Source organism: Carcharodon carcharias, chromosome 8, assembly GCF_017639515.1.
Source record: "Carcharodon carcharias isolate sCarCar2 chromosome 8, sCarCar2.pri, whole genome shotgun sequence".
Classification (NCBI taxonomy): Eukaryota; Metazoa; Chordata; class Chondrichthyes; order Lamniformes; family Lamnidae; genus Carcharodon; species Carcharodon carcharias.
The window spans coordinates 48,906,754-48,931,979 of record NC_054474.1 but is presented as its reverse complement, the minus strand read 5'-3'; the positions used below and the strand labels follow the sequence as shown (position 1 = coordinate 48,931,979).

At 43.2% G+C, this 25,226-nt stretch overlaps 1 protein-coding gene across 4 annotated transcripts in view; it reads left to right on the top strand.

Moving 5' to 3' along the window:
* Positions 1–25,226, top strand: part of LOC121280769 (collagen alpha-1(XXIII) chain-like) — a 275,471-nt gene that overhangs the window by 185,753 nt on the left and 64,492 nt on the right. For 2 of the 4 annotated variants that reach the window (XM_041192944.1, XM_041192942.1), the window contains one exon: positions 18,502–18,522. The exons of the other annotated variants lie outside the window; for them this stretch is intronic. In XM_041192944.1, the coding sequence (XP_041048878.1) occupies positions 18,502–18,522 (21 nt within the window). The remainder of the gene's footprint in view (positions 1–18,501; positions 18,523–25,226) is intronic. 4 annotated transcript variants of the gene reach the window in all.

Below are 25,226 nucleotides of genomic sequence, written 5' to 3'. Positions count from 1 at the left end.
TAGAATAGGGAATAAGGAAATGGCAAAGAGGCTAAACAAATACTTTGTGTATCTTCATGGAGGAAGACTCAAAAAACCTCCCAGAAAAACTAGGGAACCAAGGGACTAGCAAGAATGAGGAACTGAAAGAAATTAGTAGTTGTAAAAAAGTGGCACTGGAGAAATTAATGGGTTTAAAAGTTGATAAGGCCCCTGGACCTTATGATTTACAACCAGAAAGAGGTGGCTCAAGAGATAGTGGATGTGGTCATCTTGCAAAGTTCTATAGAACCCCCTGGAATGGTTCCTGCAGATTGGAAGGTAACAAATGTAATCCCACTATTTAAGGAAGGAGGGAGGGAGAAAATGAGGAATTACAAACCTGTTAGCCTGACATCAGTAGGAGGGAATTTGCTAGAATCTATTATAAAGGGTGTGATAACTGGACACTTTGAAAATAATGGTAAGATTGGGCAGAGTCAACATGGATTTATGAAAGGTTTTTTGAGGATGTAACCAGGAAGATAAACAAGGGAGAACCAGTGATGTGGTGTATTTGGATTTTCAGAAGGCTTTTGATAAAGTCCCACACAAGAGGCTAGTGAACAAAATTAGAGCACATGGGATTGGGGGTAATATACCGGCATGTGTTGAGAATTGGTTAACGGACAGAAAACAGAGCAGGAATAAACAGGTCATTCTCAGGTTGGCAAGTTGTGAATAGTGATCTCTCAAGGATCAGTGCTTGGGCCCTGGCTATTCACAATCTATATCAAAGACTTGGATGTGGGGACAAAATACAGTATTTCCAAGTTTGCTGATGGCACAAAACTAGATAGGAATGTGAGTTGTGAGGAGGATGCAAAGAGATTTCAAGGGGATTTAGACAGAATGGGCTGAATTGTAACCCCCCCCCACCCCCCAACCTTTGAAAAAGATTGTAAATGAGGAAAAAAAGAAAATGCCCCTACTTGCACGTGGGGGATTGAATCTATTTGGGGGGGGGTTGTGCGAGGCGTGCGGGAGTGAGTGCGAACCCGATTGGCGCCCCCAATCGGGTCTGCGCCGCCATTTTACGTGGGAGTGCCAATTAAGGCCCGCCCAGCGTGATGCATGCCTCGAAGCGCTATGCACTCCCTGTGCAGGCGGGGGGAGATTCCTTGAGTCGGGGCCTGCGTTCTTTCACACATGCGCATGAAAGAGCATAGAAATCTCCTTGAGGCATGGAGGTGCCTCAGGGAGATTAGTTTAAGCTCTGGAAAATTTAGTAAAGGTGAAACAAAATTTTAAAGACATGTCCCCTCATGTGAAACTGTCACATGTCCATTAATCTTTTCAAAATTTTTTATTTAATTAATAAACCCTTCAAGAGACCTCATCTCGCCCGTGGATGAGGTTTCATGAAAAATGCAAAGCCGCCGGGGCTCTTCGCCTGCCGTCAACCTTAAGGTTGGACAGGCAGAATTCTTAACAACTTTAATTACTTTGTTAATGGCCTTAATAGGCCTTTGACAGTTCAGTGGGCGTGCAGCCAAACTGACAATCTAAATGACGCGCAGTGACATTAGGACGCAAGCCCAATGTCACTGCGCATCATTTTACACATCGGCGAGTGGGCCCCGCCCCCGCTTGCTGATGGGAAAATTCTTCCCGATAAGTGAGTGGGTAATAACAAGGCAGATCGACTATTACGTGAAAAAAATATGAAGTATCCACTTTGGTAGGAAAAACAGAAATGCAGAGTATTTCTTAAATGGTGAGAATTTGGGAAGTGTTGATGTCCAAAGGGACTTGGCTGTCTTGTTCATAAGTCACTGAAAGCTAACAAGCAGGTGCAGCAAGCAATTAAGAAGGCAAATGATATGTTGGCCTGTATTGCAAGAGAATTTGAGTACAGGAGTAAAGATGTCTTGATGCAATTGTATAGAGCCTTGGTGAGACCGCATCTGGAGTATTGTGTACAGTTTTGGTCTCCTTACCAAAGGAATGAAATACTTGCCATTGGGGGAGTGGAATGAAGGTTCATCGGACTGATTCTTGGGGTGGCAGGATTGTCCTAGGGGGAGAGATTGAGGAGACTGGGCCTGTGTTCTCCAGAGTTTAGAAGAAAGAAAGGTGATCTGAAACATAATAAATTCTTACAGGGCTCGACAGGGTAGATGGGAGAAGGATGTATCCCCTGGCTGGGGGAGAGGGGAGGGGTGGGGAGCTGGGTGGTCTAGAACCAGGAGACGCAGTCTCAGAATAAGGGATAGGCCATTTGGGACTGAGATGAGGAGGAGTTTATTCACTCAGAGGATGGTGAATTGGAATTCACCACCCCAGAGGATTGTGGCTCAGTCATTGAGTATAATTAAGACAGAGATCAATAAATTTCTAGATGTTAAAGACATTAGCGGATATGGTGATAGTGCAGGAAAATTGTTTTGATGTAGAAGATCAGCCATGATCTAGTTGAATGGTGGAGCAGGCTCGTGGGGCCGAATGTCCTACTCCTGCTCCTATTTCCTATGTTTCTACAAAGTATGGAGCCCTGCTCCAGCAGGCAGCAAGTCCTCTTGCAAGAGGCAGCAGAGGCCTACAGCAGCCCACCTTGTGAAGCACAACTTCCTGAGGCAAAGCATCTCAAATAGATCTAAGAAATGACTCAGCCTGCGCACCAGTGTGCTGGGTATGGATAGCCACTCTCACCTGCCGTCCTCTAATAGACCAACTGCAGTTTGATGCCAAGTCTGCTGCTGCTGCTGCTTACTCTGCTCCTCACCCTGCAAGTGTTCCTCCACCCAAAATAAACAAGCAATGATAGTACCCGTGATAAGCAGTTAAAGCTTACTTAGGGTGATAAAATCAACAAAATGTGAAATAAGTGATCTGGAAGCTGGAATTGCTCCTGGAAAATCAGATGGCAAAACAACCTCATGATACACTAAGCTGCAGCTGAGTGCCACTTTACAGATAACCTCAGTGGATCTGAGACACCAATCCCACCAGCACTGGACACTGGGCAAACTTTCTACAATTTTTAATCAAAATAGCTTTGGGATCCTAATTGCATCTCGGCCCCAATTTCAGTTTATTCATGAGGCTCTGGCAGGCTCCTGTTCTGAATCAGATAATTGTGCGATTAAGTTGGCGACAGGCAGGAACGTGCTGGGAACACAGCGGTAAGTACGTGATCGCGATGGTAATCACCCATCTGCCCTTTTCCCATTGGGAGAGTAGGGTTAAAATCAGGCCTAATATAAATGACAGAATTTGTAAATCTTGCGTGCCATTGCTGTACTTGTTTTCCTGAACTTGTGCCTCAGTGATCCCACACATCTGAATCCTATTTTAAAGAGGCATCCTGCAGAAATGTTGTAATGTAATTATCATCATAAGTTTATTAACTGAATAAAACAGCCTGTTCCAGAAGGACTTGTTGACTGGTCATAGTCATGGTTAAATTGAACACAGCCTTGTTTATTTTCTGGATTGTTCTCTTCCCCTGCCAACATTCGAGATGTTTTCTCGTAAAGTACATGCAGAGACATTGCAATTTTACTCCAAGTTGTATAGTAGAAACAGCTGACTCAAACCAGGAACACACACTTGCACAGATCTATGTCATGCAGTGTAAGCACATTAAGATGTGGTCTATGCTTTATATTTTCTTTACAAATTTTAATGCTTACTACAACAACTTACATTTAAATAGAGCCTTTAGCATGGAAAAATGTCCCAAGGTGCTTCGCTGAAGTGTAAGGAAAGAAAATGGGAGCTGACAAGATTTTGGGAGACATCTTAGAGATAGATTTGAAGGTAGAGAGAGAGGTGGAGAAACAGAGGGGTTTAGGTGGAGAATTCCAGAGTGTCAACATAACCAGCTAAAGCATAGCAACCAGTGGTGGAGAGAAGGGAGGGAGGATACAGAAAAAAAACCTTAGTTAGAGGAACAGAGAATTTGGGAGGAGGTTGTAATGTTGGAGAAGGTGCCATGCATGCAGAGAAGTAAGGTCATAGAGGACATAGAACAACCTGGAACCATTCAGATAATAGTCAAGTAGGACAAGGCACAGGATAGCATTTTGGTAACAGGATTTTGGATGAGCTGAGCAGGATGGATGGCCAGGCAGGAGAGCATTGGAATAGTCAAATCTGGAGGTGACTAATGCATGAATGAAAGGTTCAACAAAACATGGCCAGAGGCAGGGTCGAAGGCAGACATGGAGGTGGAAGTAGAAAGTCTTTATGTTGGAGAGGATGTGGCATTGGAAGCTTCACCTCGGATGTAATAGGATGCTCAAGTAGTGAGCAGCCTGAGAGAGTGGCCAGGGAGCTGGTGATGAGGTTACAGAGTTGTGATTGGAGCCTAAGATGATAACATCAATCTTCCCGGTGTTTATCTGGACAAAGTTGTGACTAATTCAAAAATAGATCTTGGGTAAGTAGTATGACAGAATATAGTTAAGAAAGGTGTTGGAGATGTAGAGCTGAGTGAAGTCATCACACATGTGAAACTGACCTCACATCTGCAGATGGTGTCGCCAAGGGGCAGCATGTAAATGAGGAAGAGGAGGGAACAAAGGATAGATCGTTGCTGCGGCTCCAAAAGGGGATGATGCAGGGTTGGGAAGAGAAGCCATTGGTAGAGATGGCCTGGTTGTGATCCAATCGATAAGAGTCAAACCAAGCAAAGGACAGGTGGACAGCAGAATAAAAGGAAATGGGATGAAAATGGTATATTTAGCTTTGTCAAAGGTTACATGGAGATTGAGACGGATGAGGAAGGACAATGCACCACGGTCACAGCCACTGAGAATGTCATTTGTGACTTTGGTTAAAGTCATGTTGGTACTGTTGTGGGGGCAGAACCCTGATTGGAAGGAGGTTGAGGAGAGTTGGGTACAGATCTGAGGCAACAAGTTGTTGAAGAGTTTTGAAAGTAAAAGAAGATTGAGAAGGATTAGCAGTAGTTTGCAGGGAAAGGGAAATCAAAGGTGGAATTTTTGAGGAGAGGGTGGTGAGTGGCAGTTTTGAAAGGGAGAGGCAATACCTGAGGAGTTAAAACTATTTACAATATCAGCTAGCATAAGGGTTGGGATTGGAATTTGAGCGGTCAGCTGTTTAGTGGGAAAGGGGGTCAAAGGAGCAAACGGTAGGTCTTAGAGTCATAGAGTCATAGAGGTCTATAGCACAGAAAAAGGCCCTTCAGCCCATCGAGTCTGCGCCGGTTAAACAAGCACCTAACTATTCTAATCCCATTTTCCAGCACAAGCCCATACCGTTGTATGCCATGGCATCGCAAGTGCACATCCAAATACTTCTTAAATGTTATGAGGGTTTCTGCCTCTACCACCCTTTCAGGCAGTGAGTTCCAGATTCCCACCACCCTCTGGATGAAAAAATGCTTCCTCACATCCCCTCTAAACCTCCTGTCCCTTACCTTAAATCTATGCCTCCTGTTATTGATCCCTCCACCAAGGGGATAAGTTCCTTCTTGTCTACCTTTTCTATGCCCCTCATAATTTTATACACCTCAATCGTGTCCCCCTTCAAACTCCTCTGCATCAGGGAAACTAACCCCAGTCTATCCAATCTCTCCTCATAACTAAAACTCTCCAGCCCAGGCAACATCCTGGTAAATCTCCTCTGCACTCTCTCTAGTGCAATCACATCCTTCCTATAATGCGATTCCAGAAGTGCATGCAATACTCTAGCTGTGGCCTAACCAGCGTTTTATACAGTCTTGTGAATGAGGCAAGCATGGAGAAAGATGGGAGAAAGAAACAGAGGAAGATGGGAGTTCAGGGATAAGGTAGGGAAAGTTTGTGGAGGAAACAAAAGAGTTTACCTTGATTGGATGGAGAAAAGGGGAAGCAACGATGCAGCTGAACAGATAACCTCATTCTCAATTACAAAGAAATATTTGGGCTCCTTGCACTTGGAGACAGAGAATTAGGATTGATTGAGCAAGTTAATAGTGCAGAATTGAAGCCAGTGGGCAGAATTTTCCGTGCCCGCCGGCATCGGGCATGATCAGTGGCGTGAGCGGACAACATGGTGCGAGCAGTTTTATGATGGTGGGAAACCAGTTCGCGATCGTCTGGTCAGCCCGCAATGGTAGCCGCGTCTCCCGCCATCGGACGTCGGGAACCTCCCATTGTAATACATCAGCACATTATTATCAGGCCAGTCCACTGGAATCGCACCCCCACCGACTGGATCGTCCGTCCACATGGGCGAGAAAGCACGGCAATGTGTTTCACAATTGCACATATAAGGCATGCACCTGACGGCCTGAACTTTGAGGGGAACTCAGAGATGAGTACACAGTAACGTTGTGCAGCGCTCGCCAGGGTCGCCTGTTGGACTTGAATGTAGTGGGCAGCCGCCACAGAGATCTTTCATTCTCTCGGTGTGTACTCAGCACCTTTAAGGAGGGGCTGGCCCCCATCTCGTCAGCATCTGTGACCAGTGATGCTGTGCTCCTGAAGGGCTCGGGTGCTGAAGGTGGACAAAGGATCAGACGTTTCTAAAGTTTCATGGCAGCGTCTTTCAGATAGGACCCTGATCATAGACAGCAAGCGAGCTTCCTTCGGCCAAACAGGAGTCAAACTCTCAGAGGCTATGTGAAGATTTGTGGAGTGTCTTTACTGCATGTTATTATCATCCTCTTGCCATCGAGCGACTATTAGGGCCTCCACTCTTCTCCATGACAAGAGCATTATCACAGAGGGTATTCGCGCTGCCATAAGCCAGACTGGAGTCAAACGTTCACAGATGTAATGTGAGGATCTATGGGGTCACCTCACTGCATGTTGTCATCATCCTCCACAAGTCTAGCTAGTGCGAGGGCCTCATCCCCATCATCGTCACCTCTGAGGACCCCATCACCCTCATCCCCATCGGAGGAGACGTGCAATGCAGCTCCCCCATCTCCTCCTCAGCCAACTCATCTCCCCGTTGGAGTGCCAGGTTGTAAAGGGTGCAGCAGACGATGACAATGGGTAACACCCTCTGCATTGCAGGGCTCCACCAGACCGCTCCGGGCACCCGAACTTCACCTTCAGCATCCCCATGGTTTGCTCCACCAAAACATTGTTTTACCCACCCGCTACCGCACTTAGTGCAAATCTGGGATAAGTCCACCCAGCGTCTTAACCCTAGTGTCCAAGATGACCCTAAAGTATTGGGTAATTATGACAGAAGATAGTGAGGCCCTGTAGAGCTGACATGATCTCGCTCGAGCTGGCAATGGCTGGCTAAACCAGTTGTATACCAGGTAACCTCATCTATGTCAATCAAACTTGAAAGGAGCACATGGGACAGTTCAATGGAGAATATTCAAGATGAGAAATAGCAAAGATTCCATCTGTAAAAAGCACATCAGAGGGTGGGGAGGGGGGAGTGTGAACTTGAATGAGCAAGTTAGCATGTGGATGCATTCTGAAAAGAGTATGGGACATGATTCTCCTCCCAGGAGGAATATTCCAGCAGAGCAAAATGTCTGCCCACCCTCTGACACTGCCACAACTCTCACACAGTTTCCTGGGCTGGAGTGTATCTGGTATGCATGGTGGCTTCCAGGGGAATCTCCATAGCCATGTGGGGAGCAGTGATTGCTTGGCTATGAAATCTCATGTGCAATAGCACAGTCACCATTATAGTACTAGAAAAGATAGCTGGCTAGTTAAAGGATCTCAGCGATTGATACTTACAAAGCAAGGTTAGAGGAGGCTTCCGCTCCCTCACTGGAGGTCCTCAGGGCCATTAGCACCACACCCCCAGTTTAACCACACTTTCTCCCTGGTGATAATACAGGCTAGCACCAAAGAATCTGCTGGGGTCTCCGGTCCCATTTCTACATCACCATTTTCATGCAGCAGGTAAAGAAGGAGCAGCTTACAGCAGATATGGTGAGGGAACAGGAAGGTTATTTAATGCAGATTGGGTCGTGAGGCAATGATGGATGTCACCACCCAAATTTTCAATAATTATCTGCTGCTAACTCAATTTCAGGAAATTTTCAGGAAAGCACAAAATAAAATAGAACAAACTAATAATGCTGAGAAGGAGATGGAAGCAGGAAGTATTTTCCCTTGCCTCAGGTTGAAATTTTATTGGAGTTACAATAGTATGAATTTTTGGCATACCCAATTCCTGCCCCAAATTCACTTCTGCAATTGTTTCCAATAAGCCTCAAACTTGAGAAAACTCAGGGATAGAATGTTTATATTTTCTATCAATGAAACATGAAATCATGGGGGTCCATAAGAGATTTATTGGAAAAATTGGTATGTGGAAATGGTATGGATAGGAAACAAAGAGTTAGGGCAAATGGGTCTAAAAAGGTATTGAAGTGGTGTACCCAGGGATTCATTGCAGGGTCCAACTTTGTTCTGTGTATATATATATATAAGCTGATTTGGACTAGGACATGGGAGCACAATCACGAACTTTGCATGGTGACAAAAATTAAGGGGTGACAAACAGCGATGACTTCAGAAAGACTGATGAGTCTGCATCATATCTCCCGGATTGGGAGTGCAGAGTCGGGACATTTCCCGGCTCCACAAACACAGCAAGGGAGAAAGTAGCCTGGAAAGTCAAGCTTTTTTGGTCAGGGTTTGGGAGTGGGCCAGGTGATCCTAGAACGATTGCGTAGGCTGCCAGGTGCAGAGGCAGGCTGGCCAGAAGGCATGCCACAGTGCACTGGCACAGTATCAAAGTTTAAAAAAAACAGGAAAACATAAAACAGCCCTTCAGCCCTCACCCCTCACATTCCCTCATGTCAATCAATGCAACCTCATGCCCCCCACACAACCCCCATGGCCCCTCATTCCCTCCATGCCAACTTATGACCCCCACCCACCTCTATGACCTCTCATATCCTCCATCTCAACCTATACTCCCTGCCCACCTCATGTGGCTCTTTATAGCCCCTATGCCAATTTAGTGCCAACTTATACCAACTCATCAGCCTTTTCCCTTACATCTTCCATGCCAACTTACTCAGTATCCACCGTGGGCAGACCTCAGGACCAAAGCTGATATTAAAGTTCCAAGCGTCTATTGCAGACTTTATTTTTCTAAAAAATAATCTCATTCATAAAATTCCATTTATTACATTTACACTCTTTCAACTATATTATCCCTTATAACAACAGACATTTCAATCAAGTGTACAATCACATATAAAAACAAACATTATAATTCATAGTCCCACTTCAAAGAGTCTGTAACCACTTGTAGCTGTCAATAAAACTGAGAAATGGCAGACAGCATACTGTGACAATGGATGGTTGTGAAATCAGTCATGCAGCACTAATCCAGTAATGGTGACTCTAAGGCTTATGTCAAGAATGTGAAATGCCAAGCATTCATTTTTTAAGCACTCCAGCTTTTTCAGTGTTAAAAAGCAGAAGTTTTAAATGCCTTGACAACGTAACAACTCCTTTTAACAGTTCACCTTGACACTTTTGAAAGTTGTTTTTGATAACTCCCCTTAACAGTTCACCCTGACACTTTTGGCAATTGTTTTTGACAATTCCAGTGAGCTGCACAATTCCAATGAATTTATGCACTTTTTATGCACATTCGTGCCTACTTTTAGCAATCCCAAAGGGCAGCTGCTCACCCCCAAAGGTGTCTAGGGACCATATTCAAAGGGGTACCTTTCCTCTCCAAAAGAGTATCCTGGCTATCCAAACAAATCCACAAAGTTTAGATCTGTTCCTGCCAGGTCTAATCTGCACATGACAGGTTTCAGACACCTCACAACAAAATCACACAAGTGGAGTCAGCTGCTAATTTCTATGGGCTTCCACAAATGAGTCTGCAGTTTCAGTCTGGAACAATAAGAAATCCAGAGAAGTCTTGCATTCTTGCCAGCTAGTGAAGGAGGCTTGGAAACTCTAGCCAGAGGCATGAATGTATGTTTCCTGTGAGAGTAAGGTTAGTACCAGTCAGACTGATGTCTTGGAAAATGAATTAGAGCTGTTTAAAAGGATAGAGTTGTGTTTTTATGATTCAAATATTTCATGTAAAAGAAACTAGTTTGTTGGTTTACAATTGACCTCACCTCACTGGAGTGGTTTTCAGTCCACATATGGTGGCATGTGTGAGATTATAGAATCCAGATAATAGAGGCCACAAGGTCTATTTATGTGAGTGACCACCTATGTTGATCCCAAGAAAGTATCTAGTCCAAACCCAAAATTTGTAACAGCTGCATTACATCTTGCTTCCTTAATCCCAAGCTACTTTTACAGCAGCTCCCAAGTCATCATATTACCAATACATCTTCCAAAATTATGGCCAGCAAACTAATCCGCTAGACATTCATTACAGTTGCACTTTCCCACAGATTTTCTGTGGCAATTTGTACGGGAACTTAGAGAGCAATTAGAGAACATAAATGATGCGGCAATCTCTAACTCCTGCGTGACCGGGGAAGCAATTATGTTATCTCCTTAACCAATCAAATTATAGTATCATTAATGAGCAGCAAAGAGTCTGGAATTGGAACCATGAAATTTCGGTTTGAATATTTAATTCAATGTTGAGTCTACAGTACAGAAAGCAAAGAAAGAAAGGATTCAGAGGGAGACAAAGGAGACAGAAAGAAACAAAAGTAAACAAAATTTACATTTTAGTTTTTAAATCTTCAACAATAATTAAAATCTGATGGAATGAGATTCAACACTTGTGAAGGTTAATTTTCAGTATCAGAGAGTTTGTTGGCAATAATTAAGGCTTATCACTCTGTTAAAAATTTACTTATGGTGCATTAGCCAAGACCCACCTTTTTCTGGTGAGATTATTGGATATCTATCACATAAGTACAGCAACTTCACAGTTCCATGTATTTCAATGCCAAGTCTCTTGGCGAGATATTGTTGCTGTAGAACCTTTGGAGAAGCAGGGCATGTCAGGTAGCAACTTGTGACTTTTTGTGTTTAAATGCATGTATGCAGTGGCTGGAAGTTATTCTCCAGGCTACAATATAATAACGATGAAAATTGGTAGCCATACCTTTATTTCTAAAGCAAAATTGACCCCCTACAACCTGTTAATCAATGTCTTCAACATCACAAGGTAACTTTCTTATAATACAGGTCCTCCAAATATTAAACATTTTCCATATGGAATGACTTCCTGTACACATTAGACGTCCTCCATGTATCACAGTTTTTCTGTCATATGTCAACATTTACAAAGTGTCAACACTTGTGCCATGTTGTCAACGCTAATCTACATGTCAACATTTGATGATCACACATCTGTCCTCTACTATAGTGAGCCTGCACAAGGAAAGTGAGGTGATCAAATTATAGTAAACAATTACTCAAAATACTTATTGAAAAGGTTTTCTTCCACAATTTTTTCTCAGTAATTGAAATTTCTAATACTAAAATGTTTTTATCTTAGTTAAACCATCAAAAAATGTATATTTTGCAACATGATTAAAATTTACCAATTGAATTGTCTTCTTTTTAAGTGCCTTCATCAAAATATGGCAATGTCAAGTTAATTAAATAAATAAATAAATAGATCTGGGTAACTGAAATTAGGCTGTCTGCTTTCTTTCCTGCTCTTTCATGGTTCCAAACTTTTATTTGTGTTCTGTCTCCACTTTATACGCCCTTTCAATTTTACACTTATTTTAAAGTTAAATCAGAACTGAAGAATACAAATCAAAATCAAGAAAAGTCTCATACAGATTCTGAATGGCCAGACTGAAGAACCTACCAATAAAAAGGAGGAAGGTGAACCAATAGAATTGCTACAAAATTATGGGGTAAATTTTATGGGGGGACGTATTCCTCATCGCCACCTCAGGTCAGAAATTTAGTTGGCAGTTTACTGACTTTAAATCGGGCTGCCCCACAGTGATAATGTACAGGGGGCAACCTTAATTACCTGAGAATGGGACTTCTACCGCTCAGGAACAGGAAGTCCCGCCCTCAAGAGCTCCCAGCTTATCTGATTATCTGGTACAAAAACAGAAAATGCTGAAAAAACTCAACAGGTCTGAGCATCTGTGGAGAGAGAAAAAAAAAGTTAACGTTTCGAGTCCATATGACCCTTCTTCAGAGCATTTTCTGTTCTTGTTTCAGATTTCCAGTGTCCGCAGTATTTAGCTTTTATGATTATCTGGTAGCTCTTGTAATTGCAGCAGTGCCAGAAGCAAGTAGTAGCCACTGGTGGGACTACAAGCAGTCCCGAGAAGAAGATGTCTCCCAGACTTTAAGGGGACCTTGGCTGGGGAGGAATCAGGGAACCTGGGGGAGGGGGGAAGAGTTTTAAAGGCCAGAAGGGAGACACAAAGGTGGGTGCCCCTGATGGGCACAGGGGACCCCAGAAAGGAGGTACCCCCTTCTTTCCTGCTTTTCCTTGTTCTCTGAAACTTGTCAGGCTGGCTGCCTTTCTTCTGCCTTCCCCAGCCGTATGTATGATTATGGCAGTTGCAGAATGAGGTCTTTAATTGGCCTATTAATGGCCTCAGTAGGCTCAAGGGCAGGTGGACTGCCTGACACCTTATCCACCCCATAATATGGGGGGACAGGGTCAGGTCAAGAAGGCAGTGGGCTAGCCACTTGCTGTGATCGCCCACTCTGCTCCCCTCGCAGCTGAAAGCCATAACATTCACCCCTACATTTTTATCAGCAATTGGAATTTTAAATCTCTAAATATACCCTTTGAAATTAAATAAAAACATTAAAAAAATCATATTTCACAACATCATGATTTGGTGCTCTCAGTTAAATGTTTTTGCTGTGTGTGTGTCATTTACTACCTTCATTAAAGATTTTATGTCTCAAAGCCTAAGCTTTAATTTTATATTTTTGCCCAGCATAGTTGAAGGTCCAATCACATCTATGAGTTTTGAGTGTATGAAATATGCAGAATTTTCCAACATGCATCATTAGATTTCTTTGAGTTGAAGTAAAAAGGTTTCTTCATTTATCCTGAAAGAAATTTGTGAGCTATTTTGCTTTACCCAAAAGGTTTTAAATCAAATTAGAAAATCAATTTTTTAAGTTTGAGGTATAAAATATGAATAACTGCTTCCTTCCTGCTCAGTTTTTAACCTCATAAAACACATGATTAACAGAATCTATGGTTTCTTTTGCCAGCATTCAGAATACAAAAATATTTGATTTATTGAAAATGTATTTCTCAAGAAGCTGAAGTGGATTTAAGTTTACTTTTCCAAATGATTTAAATCTCACTGAAAGATGAATTTGAATATTGGGTCCTTTTTGTATTTGTCATTTTGACTCCAAATCTTATATTCAAAAAAATCTTTCGCTTTGTATCATTTTTTGAGCTTAAATATGAAAGCCCCATTAAAATTTAGCTCCCATTTTTGGTGGGGATCAGCATAGAGACATAGTGGAGGAGTCAGAGGCTTCAATAGATCTACCTTTACTAGATTACTTTTTAATGATTTTCAGGATCAGGGGAGCGCTGGCAGGGCTATATTATTGCCCATTCTCAATTGCTCTGATAAAGTTGTGATGACCACTACAATCTTTCTGCTGATAGTGCTCCAACAAAGATGTAGGCTAGGGCATTCCAATAAAACGATGATTTTTTGCCTTAATCAAGATCGTTAATAGGGTTGCCAACTGTGGTTGCATGTATTCCCGAAGGATTGATCAGATGAAGGTGGCCATGCAACAGTTGGTCAGGAAAAGTTGGGTCACCAGTAATTGGGTGTCTTTCCATCCACAGGATCATATCCAACAAGAGTTAGTGTCCTCAGGAGGGGGAAATAGAAGAAAATAGGGAGGAAAAGTGCTGATTTCTATTCTTAGGTCCTATAGTCATGAACAGAATGAAATGGCTATCTTATTTCATTACTGGCACTTTCAGACAGGATTCTCAAATTACTTTTTAAAAATATATATAGATGTTTTGGGCTGGACTTTCATCCTCGAGGCATGTAGCAGGAGTCAAGAAAATTCCCAGCTCAGCATGGCCGCCTCAGGAGAAAGTGCCTGCAAAAATGGGATTTTCATTGAGGGGGTGGGTGCAAGATGGGCCAACAGACCCAGGAAAATGTTCAGAGGCAGCCACAGGGGCAGCTGTTTAAAAGGCCATCTTTGGTACTGGGATTTCATCCCAGTTATAATAAAAACAGAAAGGCCTTCAGCCCTCACCCCCACACATTCCCCATGTCGCATCCATGCCACCTCATGCCCCAATGTTAATCTATGGCCCCCAAATAATCCTTATGCCCCCAATGCCAAGATATGCCCCCCAAACAATCCCTATGGCCCCCATGCCCCCCCATGCCATGAGGCCAGATGGAAATGTGAGAGAGTGAGTGGCAATATCCCTTGAGCTGGCAGTGAGTGTGAATGTGTGATGGGCTTGTGAGTGTGTGAAGTTGATATTAATGAGATGTTTGTCTTATCCTGACAGCACGGATGATTTTGATCATCCTATTTCTGCAGTGGATGGCCGACCTTTTGTGTGTAGTGTTGGTACTGCCTCCCAAGCCAGCATATGAGACTGGTGGGCTTCCTGCAGCCAGAGCGGGAGTAGAGGACATCGGAGTGGGCCTCCACGGCTTCTAAAAGGCGTTTCACTGCCTGATGCATCACTGAATCGGGGGGGCTAAGCTCTTCTTGGCTTTTGGGGCCATGTCTTCACTAGAGCTGTCCTGGGCTGCAAGCATTGAGAAGTGTGCGCACGACTGCAGTTTAACTATGGTGCCCGGAGTAGAGAAGCAGTGAGGTAATGGCCTGGCAGGCAAATTGGCGGTCGGCTGCCAGCGATCCGATGTGTTTCCCGTGACTGCATAATTTGAGGCAGGAAGGGGATGATACAGCATGAAAATCCGCTATTTCAGCCGACGAGTAAAACTTTTTTTTCAAGCCTGCTACCACACTTAGTGTAAATCTGGGACGATTCCGCCCTTAGTGTTGGAGATCTAAAAAAAGTTAAAATAAATTTCTATTTACTTTTTTTGTCTATCTCTTATAATCATCTCAACACTTTCTGTTTTATACCTCATGTTTTAGAACCTGCAGGGTAGGAGTTCATCTCAGGCAGTGGCGCAAAACTGGTGGAATCGTATTGGCTGCCTGGTGTACACAGCACCTGATATTCAGTTCCATTGCTGCCAATTAAATTAAATATAAGGCGATGTGTAGTGGGATGGCTGAACTGATACCGCCCTTTTGCACCACCTCCTGAGACAAATCTCAGCCCCTGCGTGCCTTAGCGAGGATTCCTCAATCTGATTGTTTGAAGAGCCTTGCCCTGATCGCAGACACCACAGGTGCCCTGTAGAAGAGACCACACTTGAGCAGGCACTAGTTTCCATTTAGAATTTCATAAAGACGTTGTCAGCGAAATGAATGGTGAACACATTCCTTCATCATTGACCATAAAAGTCAGGCCATTGTTTCCATAATAACATTTTATAAGTGGTTCTGGCTTCAATAAAAAATAATGTTGCAATTTGATAATCCTCTAGATGCATTAAGCTATTGTCCAGAAAGCAAATGAAATTCCTCATAAATGGGATTTAAAGCATGTTATTTGTAGTGGTAGAAATAGAAGATATTTGATGCCTTGATTTACTTTGTATATTTCTGAAATGGATCACCTCTGTCGATTGGATCTGGCTGTGAAATGCTCTCTGAAGTATTTTTCTCCATTTAAAGCGAACTAGTAAATGCAACTTGTTTCCTTCTTTGTTGTTGCCCTTGGTGTGCTAGACATAATCAGAGCAGAAGCAACCTGCAAAGTCTGAGGACCCCACCTATCACCAGGGTCATTCAGAGACAGTGTTTTCCTTTGACTGGGCAACACGTAAACAGGTGACTGTACACCATAGAGAGGAATACTTATTTATCAGCTGAGAAGGAGCAATAGACTGTCTTTTTGATCTGAAGCTAGAGTTTAGATGTTCCCAGGGCTATCTTCATCCACTTGTACACCACTGTGCCCTTGTTCTGCGGGCGTGACTGGATATACCCAGGATGGTGTAGGAATGATCTGGGATGTTGACTGATAGATATGACTCTGTCAATTTGTTGCTTAAGTAGGGCTGTCACTACATGTTAGAAAAGAGGGCTTTTAGTGCCTGTCCTGATCTAATGTTTAGGTAATATTTCTCTCCCTATTCTGTTTTGTAGTCATTTGCTTTGCAACTGAGTGACATTAAGTGTTAACTGCAACACATAGTCATAGGTAAGCCAGACCAGGTAAAGATGGTTGGCTTTTTTCACTCAAAAATACCAATTGGCTTTTTACAACAAATCAGCAGCTTTCAAAGCCATATTTGAGGTGGCACATAAATTACCAGGGTGATAGGGTTCAGTTTCGGAACTTACCATGGTGAAATTTGAACTCACAATCTAGTTTGTTCAGCCCACATCTAAACCATCACATTCCTGTCATGGTAGGAATCATGACTGACATTGCAATCCGCCAACTCACTAACACCCTCACTGACATGCTGTTTGGCACAGGCCATGCAGAAGTATATGTGTGCGTGTGTGTGTGTGTGTGACAGACATGCCATTTTACAACCAAAATGGCTCCTGTGGCACCAAAAAATATGGCATGACAAATCTGAATTTTGTGGTCTTTGTGCTTTCCAGGGCCTGAATTTTGCACTCCTCCTCCAGCGGGATTTTAGGCGGGGGGAATATAAAATAGCACGAATGGGCTTCCTGCTGGGTTCCCGCCCACCCCAAACTCTCAGCAATTTTACACTAGGGCGGGCGAGGCCTCAGATTGGGTGCCTGCCTTTGCCTCAGTTGAGGTCCTTAAGTGGCCATTTATTGACCACTCAAGTGCTCTTACCCACCCAGCCTCAATTTTTAGGCTGGTGGGAGGATTTTCCTGGTATGGGGGAAGCCCGAAAATAATTAGGTTTAGGTCTTGGGCGGTAAGCGGGTGGGAGGTGGGGGAGCATCTCCATCAGAAGCACACTTCTAATTTTGTATGCCACTCCCCCTTAAAGTCTGGTGGCTGCTGGACCGCCCTTCCTCCTCCCCCAACACCCAAATCCACAACCATCCACCCCTCCAGGCCTTCCCTACTTTCCCCGCCATGAGACCCCAAAAACTCACCTTTTCCTGCACTCCCGAGACTTAGGCTCCATGGACTGCATGAAGTTCCACTCCTGTCTACTGCAGCCTCTTTCACTGCAGGGATTAAGAGGGCTGCTGGCCAATCAGTGAGGGGTGGAAGTCCTGCCTGTAGCTAATTGGCTTTCACTCAAGCATGAAATGGCTGTGGATTCAGCAGAGTCAGCAGGGATGCATTCCCCACCAACCCTTAGGATGGCAGGATGGAAGCCCTTGCCAACCGAAATATCCTAATATGTTCTATAATATTTTTTGCAATCTAATGATATTATTCAATCAATTATACTAGCCTCAAAAATATGGTTACTTGCCTCCAAGTGACTAGTTCCCTTTAAGTAGCTGCTGCAACCCTTGGCATTGCTGTAGCAGTGAACAAAATCCGACTCCCTCATTGTGCAAGCTGCCAGCATAAAGTGTATTTAAGGCAGGATATTTGCATGGAAAATTACAAAGAGCAGAACCAGGAATTAAATGCATGACTATCTTGCTCAATGTAGGCAAAATCCTTTTTTTCTCTTGCCTCCGCTGACATTATGAAAGTTATACACCATATTCCTTTACATATTTATTCATTTTGCTTCTTTTTAAATAATTTTTTATAGTCTTTTGGTAATATAGAACTTAAGTGTTGCTGAAAAAAGGCATTTTGTTGAAGCTTTTCAACTTGCATTCATCAGTACAATCGCAACAAGCAAGGTACAGACCATACCCAACCAGCCCATGCTTGCAAAACTCAAAATACAGTGTCCAACATTAGATGTGATTCGGCGATTGAACAGCATTTGCTAATTAATCCTCAGTTTGCTAAAAATTATGCTGACAATCAATTTAAGATTGTTGGGTTTGTCACATGGTGCATTTGTGTGCACTGGAAGCTACATATACATACACAGCACCCTGTTCTTTGCAAACAGAAAGAACATGTACACACATTGCACCTGTTTCAGCTAAATAAAATAACTGACAGCCATTTGCTGGTTCATTCCTCAGGGTAATACCTTAACCAATCAGAGTCAAGCTACCTGGTTTAAATTTAAAACATGCTTGGCAGTTAACCGACAGTCACCATTAACTGGTGCATTCTCCATGACAACACTTCTACCAGAGTTCACTTGCCAACTAATCAGCACTCCCTTCTCATACAGTATAAAGTTGTTGCTTGCCCTGACATTGGTATTCTTGCGATTGTCCTGATGAGTGCAAAATGAAAAGCTTCGACAAAATGTATTTTTTCAGCAATAGATGTTTTTATGTTGCAGCAATCTCTCCACTATTTTTTGCCGAAAAGTAACGTTCCAAAATTCCCCTTGCTTGTTATCCATTTTCCACCCAACTACATTTATTAGAGTGCTTTTGATTTAAAAAGTATAAACAAAGGACAGCTGCCTGTAGTTAGCCTATGTCTTTATGTTTGTATTTTCAGGTCCAGTACAAAGATTTGCAGGTAAATAAAACACAGCTGTCTATAATTAGCCTGTCTCTGAAACGTTTACTTGAAAAACTTCTGGAATAAAATCCATTTTTATTTGGGGCAAAAAGCTTAGTGATCAATTTACACATAGGGAGTGATACAGAGAAAAATAGAATATTCCATTACTAACAACCATTGTTTTCAAATTCTAACACTGGCTCTGCCAATGTGCCACTGGAAGTGCAATGGAGTGAAACTTCCATCCACCATTTTTCTACAGTCATTAATAATCGTACTTTGAGCACATTATAAAGTTTTTTCACATGTGGAACCATAAATTCAGTCTATGATGCGAGTTATGCTTGGATGGGAGTAGAAAATGTGTGTGAAGTGGGAATGAAGTTATAGAGTTGTGTCCTTTTTTTGTTTTGTCACGGGATGAGAGTGTGGCTGGCAAAGCCAGCATTTGCTGTTCATCCCTAAATGCTCTTGAGAAATCCTGAATTGGGGGAACATGCGAATTGGGGAACTGGTGGCAAAAATCTGTTTTGAGAGAAACAACTATTGCACCTGCTACTACTGTTGCTTCAAGGTGTACTGGCAGCATTAAAGGGACAAACTGGAGGAGCAAAATGGTAGGGAGACTTTGGAGAAGAGTTTCAAACTTTACAAGTCTAACTTGGATGTATTTCTATTTTAAAGACAAAGCTGAAGGGCCAGATGATTTGAGGACTGGCAAAAGACTTGTGATTGTGGAGGAAGTGGCACCTGCCTGTTGTAAATTTGTGGGAGAAATTTGCATGTCACTACCAGCTTATTTGCACATAAAAACAGGGCAGTACTGGTACCAATAATAATAATAATAATAATAATAAATAAAAACAGAAAATGCTGAAAAAACTCAGCCGGCCTGACAGCATCTGTGGAGAGAGAAACAGAGTTAATGTTTCGAGTCTGTGTGACCCTTCTTCATACAAACTTGAAATGTTAACTCTGTTTCTCTGTCCACAGAGGCTGTCAGGCATGCTGAGTTTTTCCAGCATTTTCTGTTTTCATTTCAGATTTCCAGTATCCACAGTATTTTACTTTTATCTTAGCACTGGCACCAAAAGTGGGTGTGAAACAGAATTTCTGCCCATTCTGTACCTTGGGCCAACCTAGGTTGAGGCAACAAGAGCTCCTGTTGGGAATAGTTTGAAACCTAATAAAAAAGAATGCAGAACTGGGTCAGATGATGTAGTCAGGATTCCCAATACTAGTTTTGCCTCTGCTAATGTCTAGTTTTTAATCCTACTCACAAACCATGGGTGGTTCTAGTTAGGAAGCAGCAATTTCCTATGATATTTGAAGGGATCGCTAGTTGCTTTTGAGATAGAATACTATAACACTTCGGAAGATGTTTTGTTTGCATTACATATTAGTTACACGTTACCTAACTATTTTTAAAATGCTTGTAGCGGCTGTAGAACATTCTTAAGGGACTTCTGGCAATGCAGTTTTAACTTAATGGAAATGCTTCTTGTAATTCCACTGAGGCAGGAGCTGGAGGAATAGAGAGAGGGAGAGCAAACCAAAGTAAATGTTCCTGCAAGAATCCTTATTCTCCTAACAGAGTTAAAACATTCAAACAAAATACCTGCAGTTCTCGGAGAAGCTTAGAAAGCTGCACTTTTGCAGGGAGGCTGTACACAATCAATTCTGAGGCTTGCAGCAACAAATAGTTCAGTGTGGAGGATTGCCCTGTAACCCCAACATCTTCATGAATTACAATGGCTTCCTTCCATTAACGTGCAAAGGATGGATGATCACCAGCAGTGCATTATGTAAGTGCATTATGTACGGTCTAGATATCTGCTGTGACCTTCTTTGCCTCTGCACAACAGGAGGCTTCCGATAAAAACAAAAAAACTGCGGATGCTGGAAATCCAAAACAAAAACAAAAACAGAATTACCTGGAAAAACTCAGCAGGTCTGGCAGCATCGGCGGAGAAGAAAAGAGTTGACGTTTCGAGTCCTCATGACCCTTCGACAGAACTGTCGAAGGGTCATGAGGACTCGAAACGTCAACTCTTTTCTTCTCCGCCGATGCTGCCAGGAGGCTTCCGATCTGAGGCCAAGGGCTATCTCCTGCACACTTGGTTCATGACTCCTCTCCGGAATGCACGATCAGAAGCCAAACTGCACTACAAAGAAATCCATTGCTTTAACTATAAACCCTCATCAAGAAGTGGAAGCTGGGTCACAGAATGGAAGTTGGGGAAGGGGATCAGAAGGATGAGGAGGCCTGGTCAGAAGTGAGATCAGAAGCCCGGTTGGTGGGATGTACGCGATTAGGTGGGGAACAAAGACCTATGTTCTCTAAATGTAGGGACGGGTGGGGCACACGTACTCCTCCCAGCTCCTTTTTCAGGCAAGTAAATTTAAGAAACCTATCTTTTGCAGCAGAAAAAGCAAAAGTTCCTAAGCCCTTGGGACAAACCAATCTTGCAGTGTGGCCTCATGGCTTTCGCTCCTTTGCATATGTTATTAAAGACCCTAATTCTGATGCGAACACAGAACAACAGCTTTTGTTCTTTTTCCAATATGGAAAGCAACACACTGTCAGCCAGAAATGTTTACATACTTCCTACTGCTATATTGCAGATTTGGTACATCAGTTTGTGCCTGAAAAACATGCATGACATGGCTGAATTTATACACCATTGTGCTATTTAAAATGTTCTGAATTTGCATGCATATTAATAACACACAAAGCTGCCTTAAGTAGTAGACTTGTGATATTAAGTCAGCATTAAAATTACCAACAATCAGAATATGTCCCTTATTGTGGTTACCTCACACTTCAATAATTCACCATATTTCGTAAGTCAATTTCAAGTTGTTAAATGCATACAGACAAGTTTAACACCTTTACATTTCGAATGGCATAGATAGAACCTTTAAATTGTTTAACCTGCAAAATCCATTTCCTGTGCTGTATTTTTTTAAAACAGTATTTTAAAATCATATTTCTGTATCTCAGCACAAATCATCTTCTACATATGGTTAACATTTTAGATCACCATCAGAAAGGGAAATTTGATTATTGTCGACTGAATCAAAATTGTGAAAATGTGCAAACATTTTTTTGCTGATAAAATTATTCACTTGAGCCCCTTCAAATTGAGGATATATCCTAAAGGTTCAAATAATTTAAAATTATAGCCATGTGTGTTACCTGACTGCCTGCTGCAGGAACATGCATTTAAATGTGAAGGCTAGAGTTTCATGCAACCTGGACTGACCTTATTGAAATTGAACAAAGTTTTTGGTGATTATGTTAATAATATCCACTGTTACTTTGAGCAAGCAAATACAAATCTGCTTTTTAGCTGCTGGCAATGGTTTCTGCCCAGCCTTTCTTTACTAGCACCAGTTATTTGAGCCTATGTACTGCCACTGTGTGGTCAGCAGCAGAGTGACATTCATATTACTGGGAAATGCACGGCCTTTTAAAATTTGCATACAAGGATTTGAGTTAAGGAAAAGATAGGGGAACATTGAGAAATAATGGGGGGAATCTTAATTTACAAGACTAAGTGGGTTTGAGAGTGGGTGGGAGATTAAAAACACAGGAATTAACGCATCAGGAAATTGGCTCCAACTGACTCACATCCACATTAACCACAGCGTGTTCAACTGGGTGTGAGAAGCTGCTTCCAGAGAGTAGGGTTACCAATTTAAATATGTTCATTGACCATTAAAAGCTACCTTCTCAGAGGTTTGGGGATTTAATTGTGGGTGCACAGGTTTTCAGGAACATGCCAGTGAAAGCAAAGTGAAAACACCGCTGGATTTGAGGGGGCTCAGGAAAGGACAGGCAAACATTCCTCCAAAACACTGAAACTTCTTCAGCTGCTTCCTTGGCTGATTGTGGCTTTTACTCCCAGTGCTTGTTCTGAGAGTTTATTTTCACTATTTCACAGGTGATTGATTACTACTTTGGAGGTCACTTTCATTGCTTGGGAGGTTTGTGTGTCTGATCTCCACTTTGAATCTGCGATATATCAGATCAGCATAGGTGCTGCTTATGGAGTTCCAGCTTGAATCTCTGAATAGGAGCAAATTGACCAACAGCAGCAGGAAGAGCAGCAACAGCAGGGGGACCCGGCCAGCAGCAAGGATTACCATCAGCAGCAGAAAGAGCAGCAGCCTTCTCCTCGCAAAGCTACTGCCCCACAGGGGAGATGAGAGAGCTTGTGAGGTGCCATTCACAGGAGGCGACACTCACAACACTGCAACATAGGGTTTACAGGCTGAGAATCAGCTTCCCGGGCATGCCTTGAGAGGTTCAGGGTTTCCTGTCAGATTATGACAGACATTTGCAGCCTGCTGGAAGAAGAGCTGCTGCCATGAAGTGAGCCTGGTATTCGTGCTTTTAGCCATGCTGTCAAAGTTACCATCTTGTTCAACTCCTTTGCCTCAAGCTACTTCCAGGGATCAGTTGGATTTTGCAATTGACCGCCCAAAAATGCATCAGAGTGGTGGCTAATGCCGTGTTTGCTAGGGCAGGCAATTATATACACTTCGCCATTGATGATGCAGTTAGAATGAGTGGGTGCTCGGGTCCATGGATTTGGCTGGTTTCCCACAGGTGCAGGGCATCGTTCAGTGCAGTGTATACCCACCACCCAGCAGTGTTTGTGAACCACACGGGGTTCCACTCAAATATGCAGCTGGTGGCCAACCACAAAAAAAATTTCTACAGGTGTGCACAAGATTCCCAGACAACGGCCATGATACTTTCATCCTACGCCAGTCCACCCCTCATTCATCTCTTCTCACATCAAAGCAGACTTACCAACTGGCTGCTTGCAGGATTAAAACATGACTGATGACACCCAGGAGAAACACAAGCAGTAAGGCCCAGGGGTCCTATAATGAAAGCCTGTGACAACGAGATGTCTCATTGAGTAAGCAATTGGCATGCCAAAGATGTGCCTTAGATGCTTCCACAGATCTGGAGGTGCCCGTCAATAAGCACTAGCCAGCGTCTCCAGAATGACCATGGTGTGCTATGCTTGCACAGCAGTGAGGTTTAAACCTTCAGGAGGAGCACAGAGCCTCTTCAGAGGAGGAGGAGCAGGCATAAGATGCAGGCAGTGCATCTGCAGCGATGCACATTGCTGCTTGGGATGCCCTCAGCTTGGCATGATTTAGTTAAGTGGCACCAGTGCATCCATCTGGCAGCCCCATGCTAAACCCATTTCCACCAACCCACCCTTCCCCCAAAACATATTAGACCTGCAATCATCCAAGCATCTCTTTCACAACCATCCATGACTTGTCATTAAGTCTGGACTTATCATTCACAAATGAATGGCCACTTGCCAGGCAGCAGGCAAGAATAGTCAAGGCAGGAAAGAGGTGCAAATAAATAGCAATGATGTAGCTCATACCTGAAACATGAACTTATCCAACATTGTGCTACACACCCATGTGCATACCTTTGTGCCAGTACAAATCTTTCTTCTTCCACTTTCTGCTACTCCTACATGAGACAACGTTTGTGGCTTCAGCAGAGGTAGCAGCAGACTGCTCAGGCCCCTGCCCAGCTCTTGACTGACGTCCTCTGAGTTTTGAAATCCACAAGGGCCTCTTAAAAACTGTTCCACCTGCACCTGTGCAGGGGCAGATTTAACCATCGGGATATGAGGCAGTCTGGTGACTGACGTGGAGCGCTTTGAGTGGAGATCCCACTTCCATGTCCCCTTTTGCCATCATCTTTTTTATAGCCTTCCCATGCTTCCCCATAAGCAATAAGCTGGAAAGCACTTTACTGGGGTTTCATCAGTCCTACTTAGGGAGCATGAGGAGGAAGAGGAGGAGGCAACCTAGATAGCCCCTTTCTGACTGGGGTCTCTGTGAACAACTCAATCATGTGCAATACCAGTAATCATAACCCCAGTTCCCCATTCATCAACAGTTTTAAACTTAGCTTCCCTCTGTCACTGACCATCACAGCTTCCAATAAAAACAGCGACCAGAAAATAAACATTCTAAACCAAATTTATAAATGAAATCATGAAGTAAATAAGTCAACTATACTTTACCTTAGTGTCTGTTTTCCATGTGCCTTTGTCTACCTCAGTACTTCTATGTTAAGCTATCCCAGAGGCTAAGGCATGACTGGTGGAAGGCTGTCAGCTTTCAATGGAGGAGACTGCAGATGGCCTTTGAGGACAACCTCAAGCAGCTCTGGACTTTGAATGCCTGAGTGCAGGCTGTACCGTTTCAGCAAGGGTGGCAGCAGTCTGGCTTGTCTGGCTGATAGACAACTGCAAAGGCACTGGCAGAGTGGCAGGGATGGACAAATGCTGTCAACGGCACCTCAGCAACCCAAGTAACCTGGTGGAGGACAGACAGCTGAACTGCTGCTACACCCTGCAATCCTCTTTGCACAGTATTATTCACAACCATGATGGCAGCAGTCTGAACTTGCATAGCAATGAGCTGAGCTTACATGACTTCAACCTGAGTTTCTACTGCAGTACTCAGACATTGGGTGGTTGCTGCTTGTTCTGCAATGAAAGCTGAGACATCAGTCATTAGACACTACATCATAGCTGGATCCACAAATGTGCAAATGGAGTTGGGTACCAACTCAATGTTGGAAATAATGAGCTCCAAGCTCTGCACATAGCCAAGTTGATGCTGGACTCCTCCATTTCCCCTAGACATTCCTGGCAGGCCAGTAT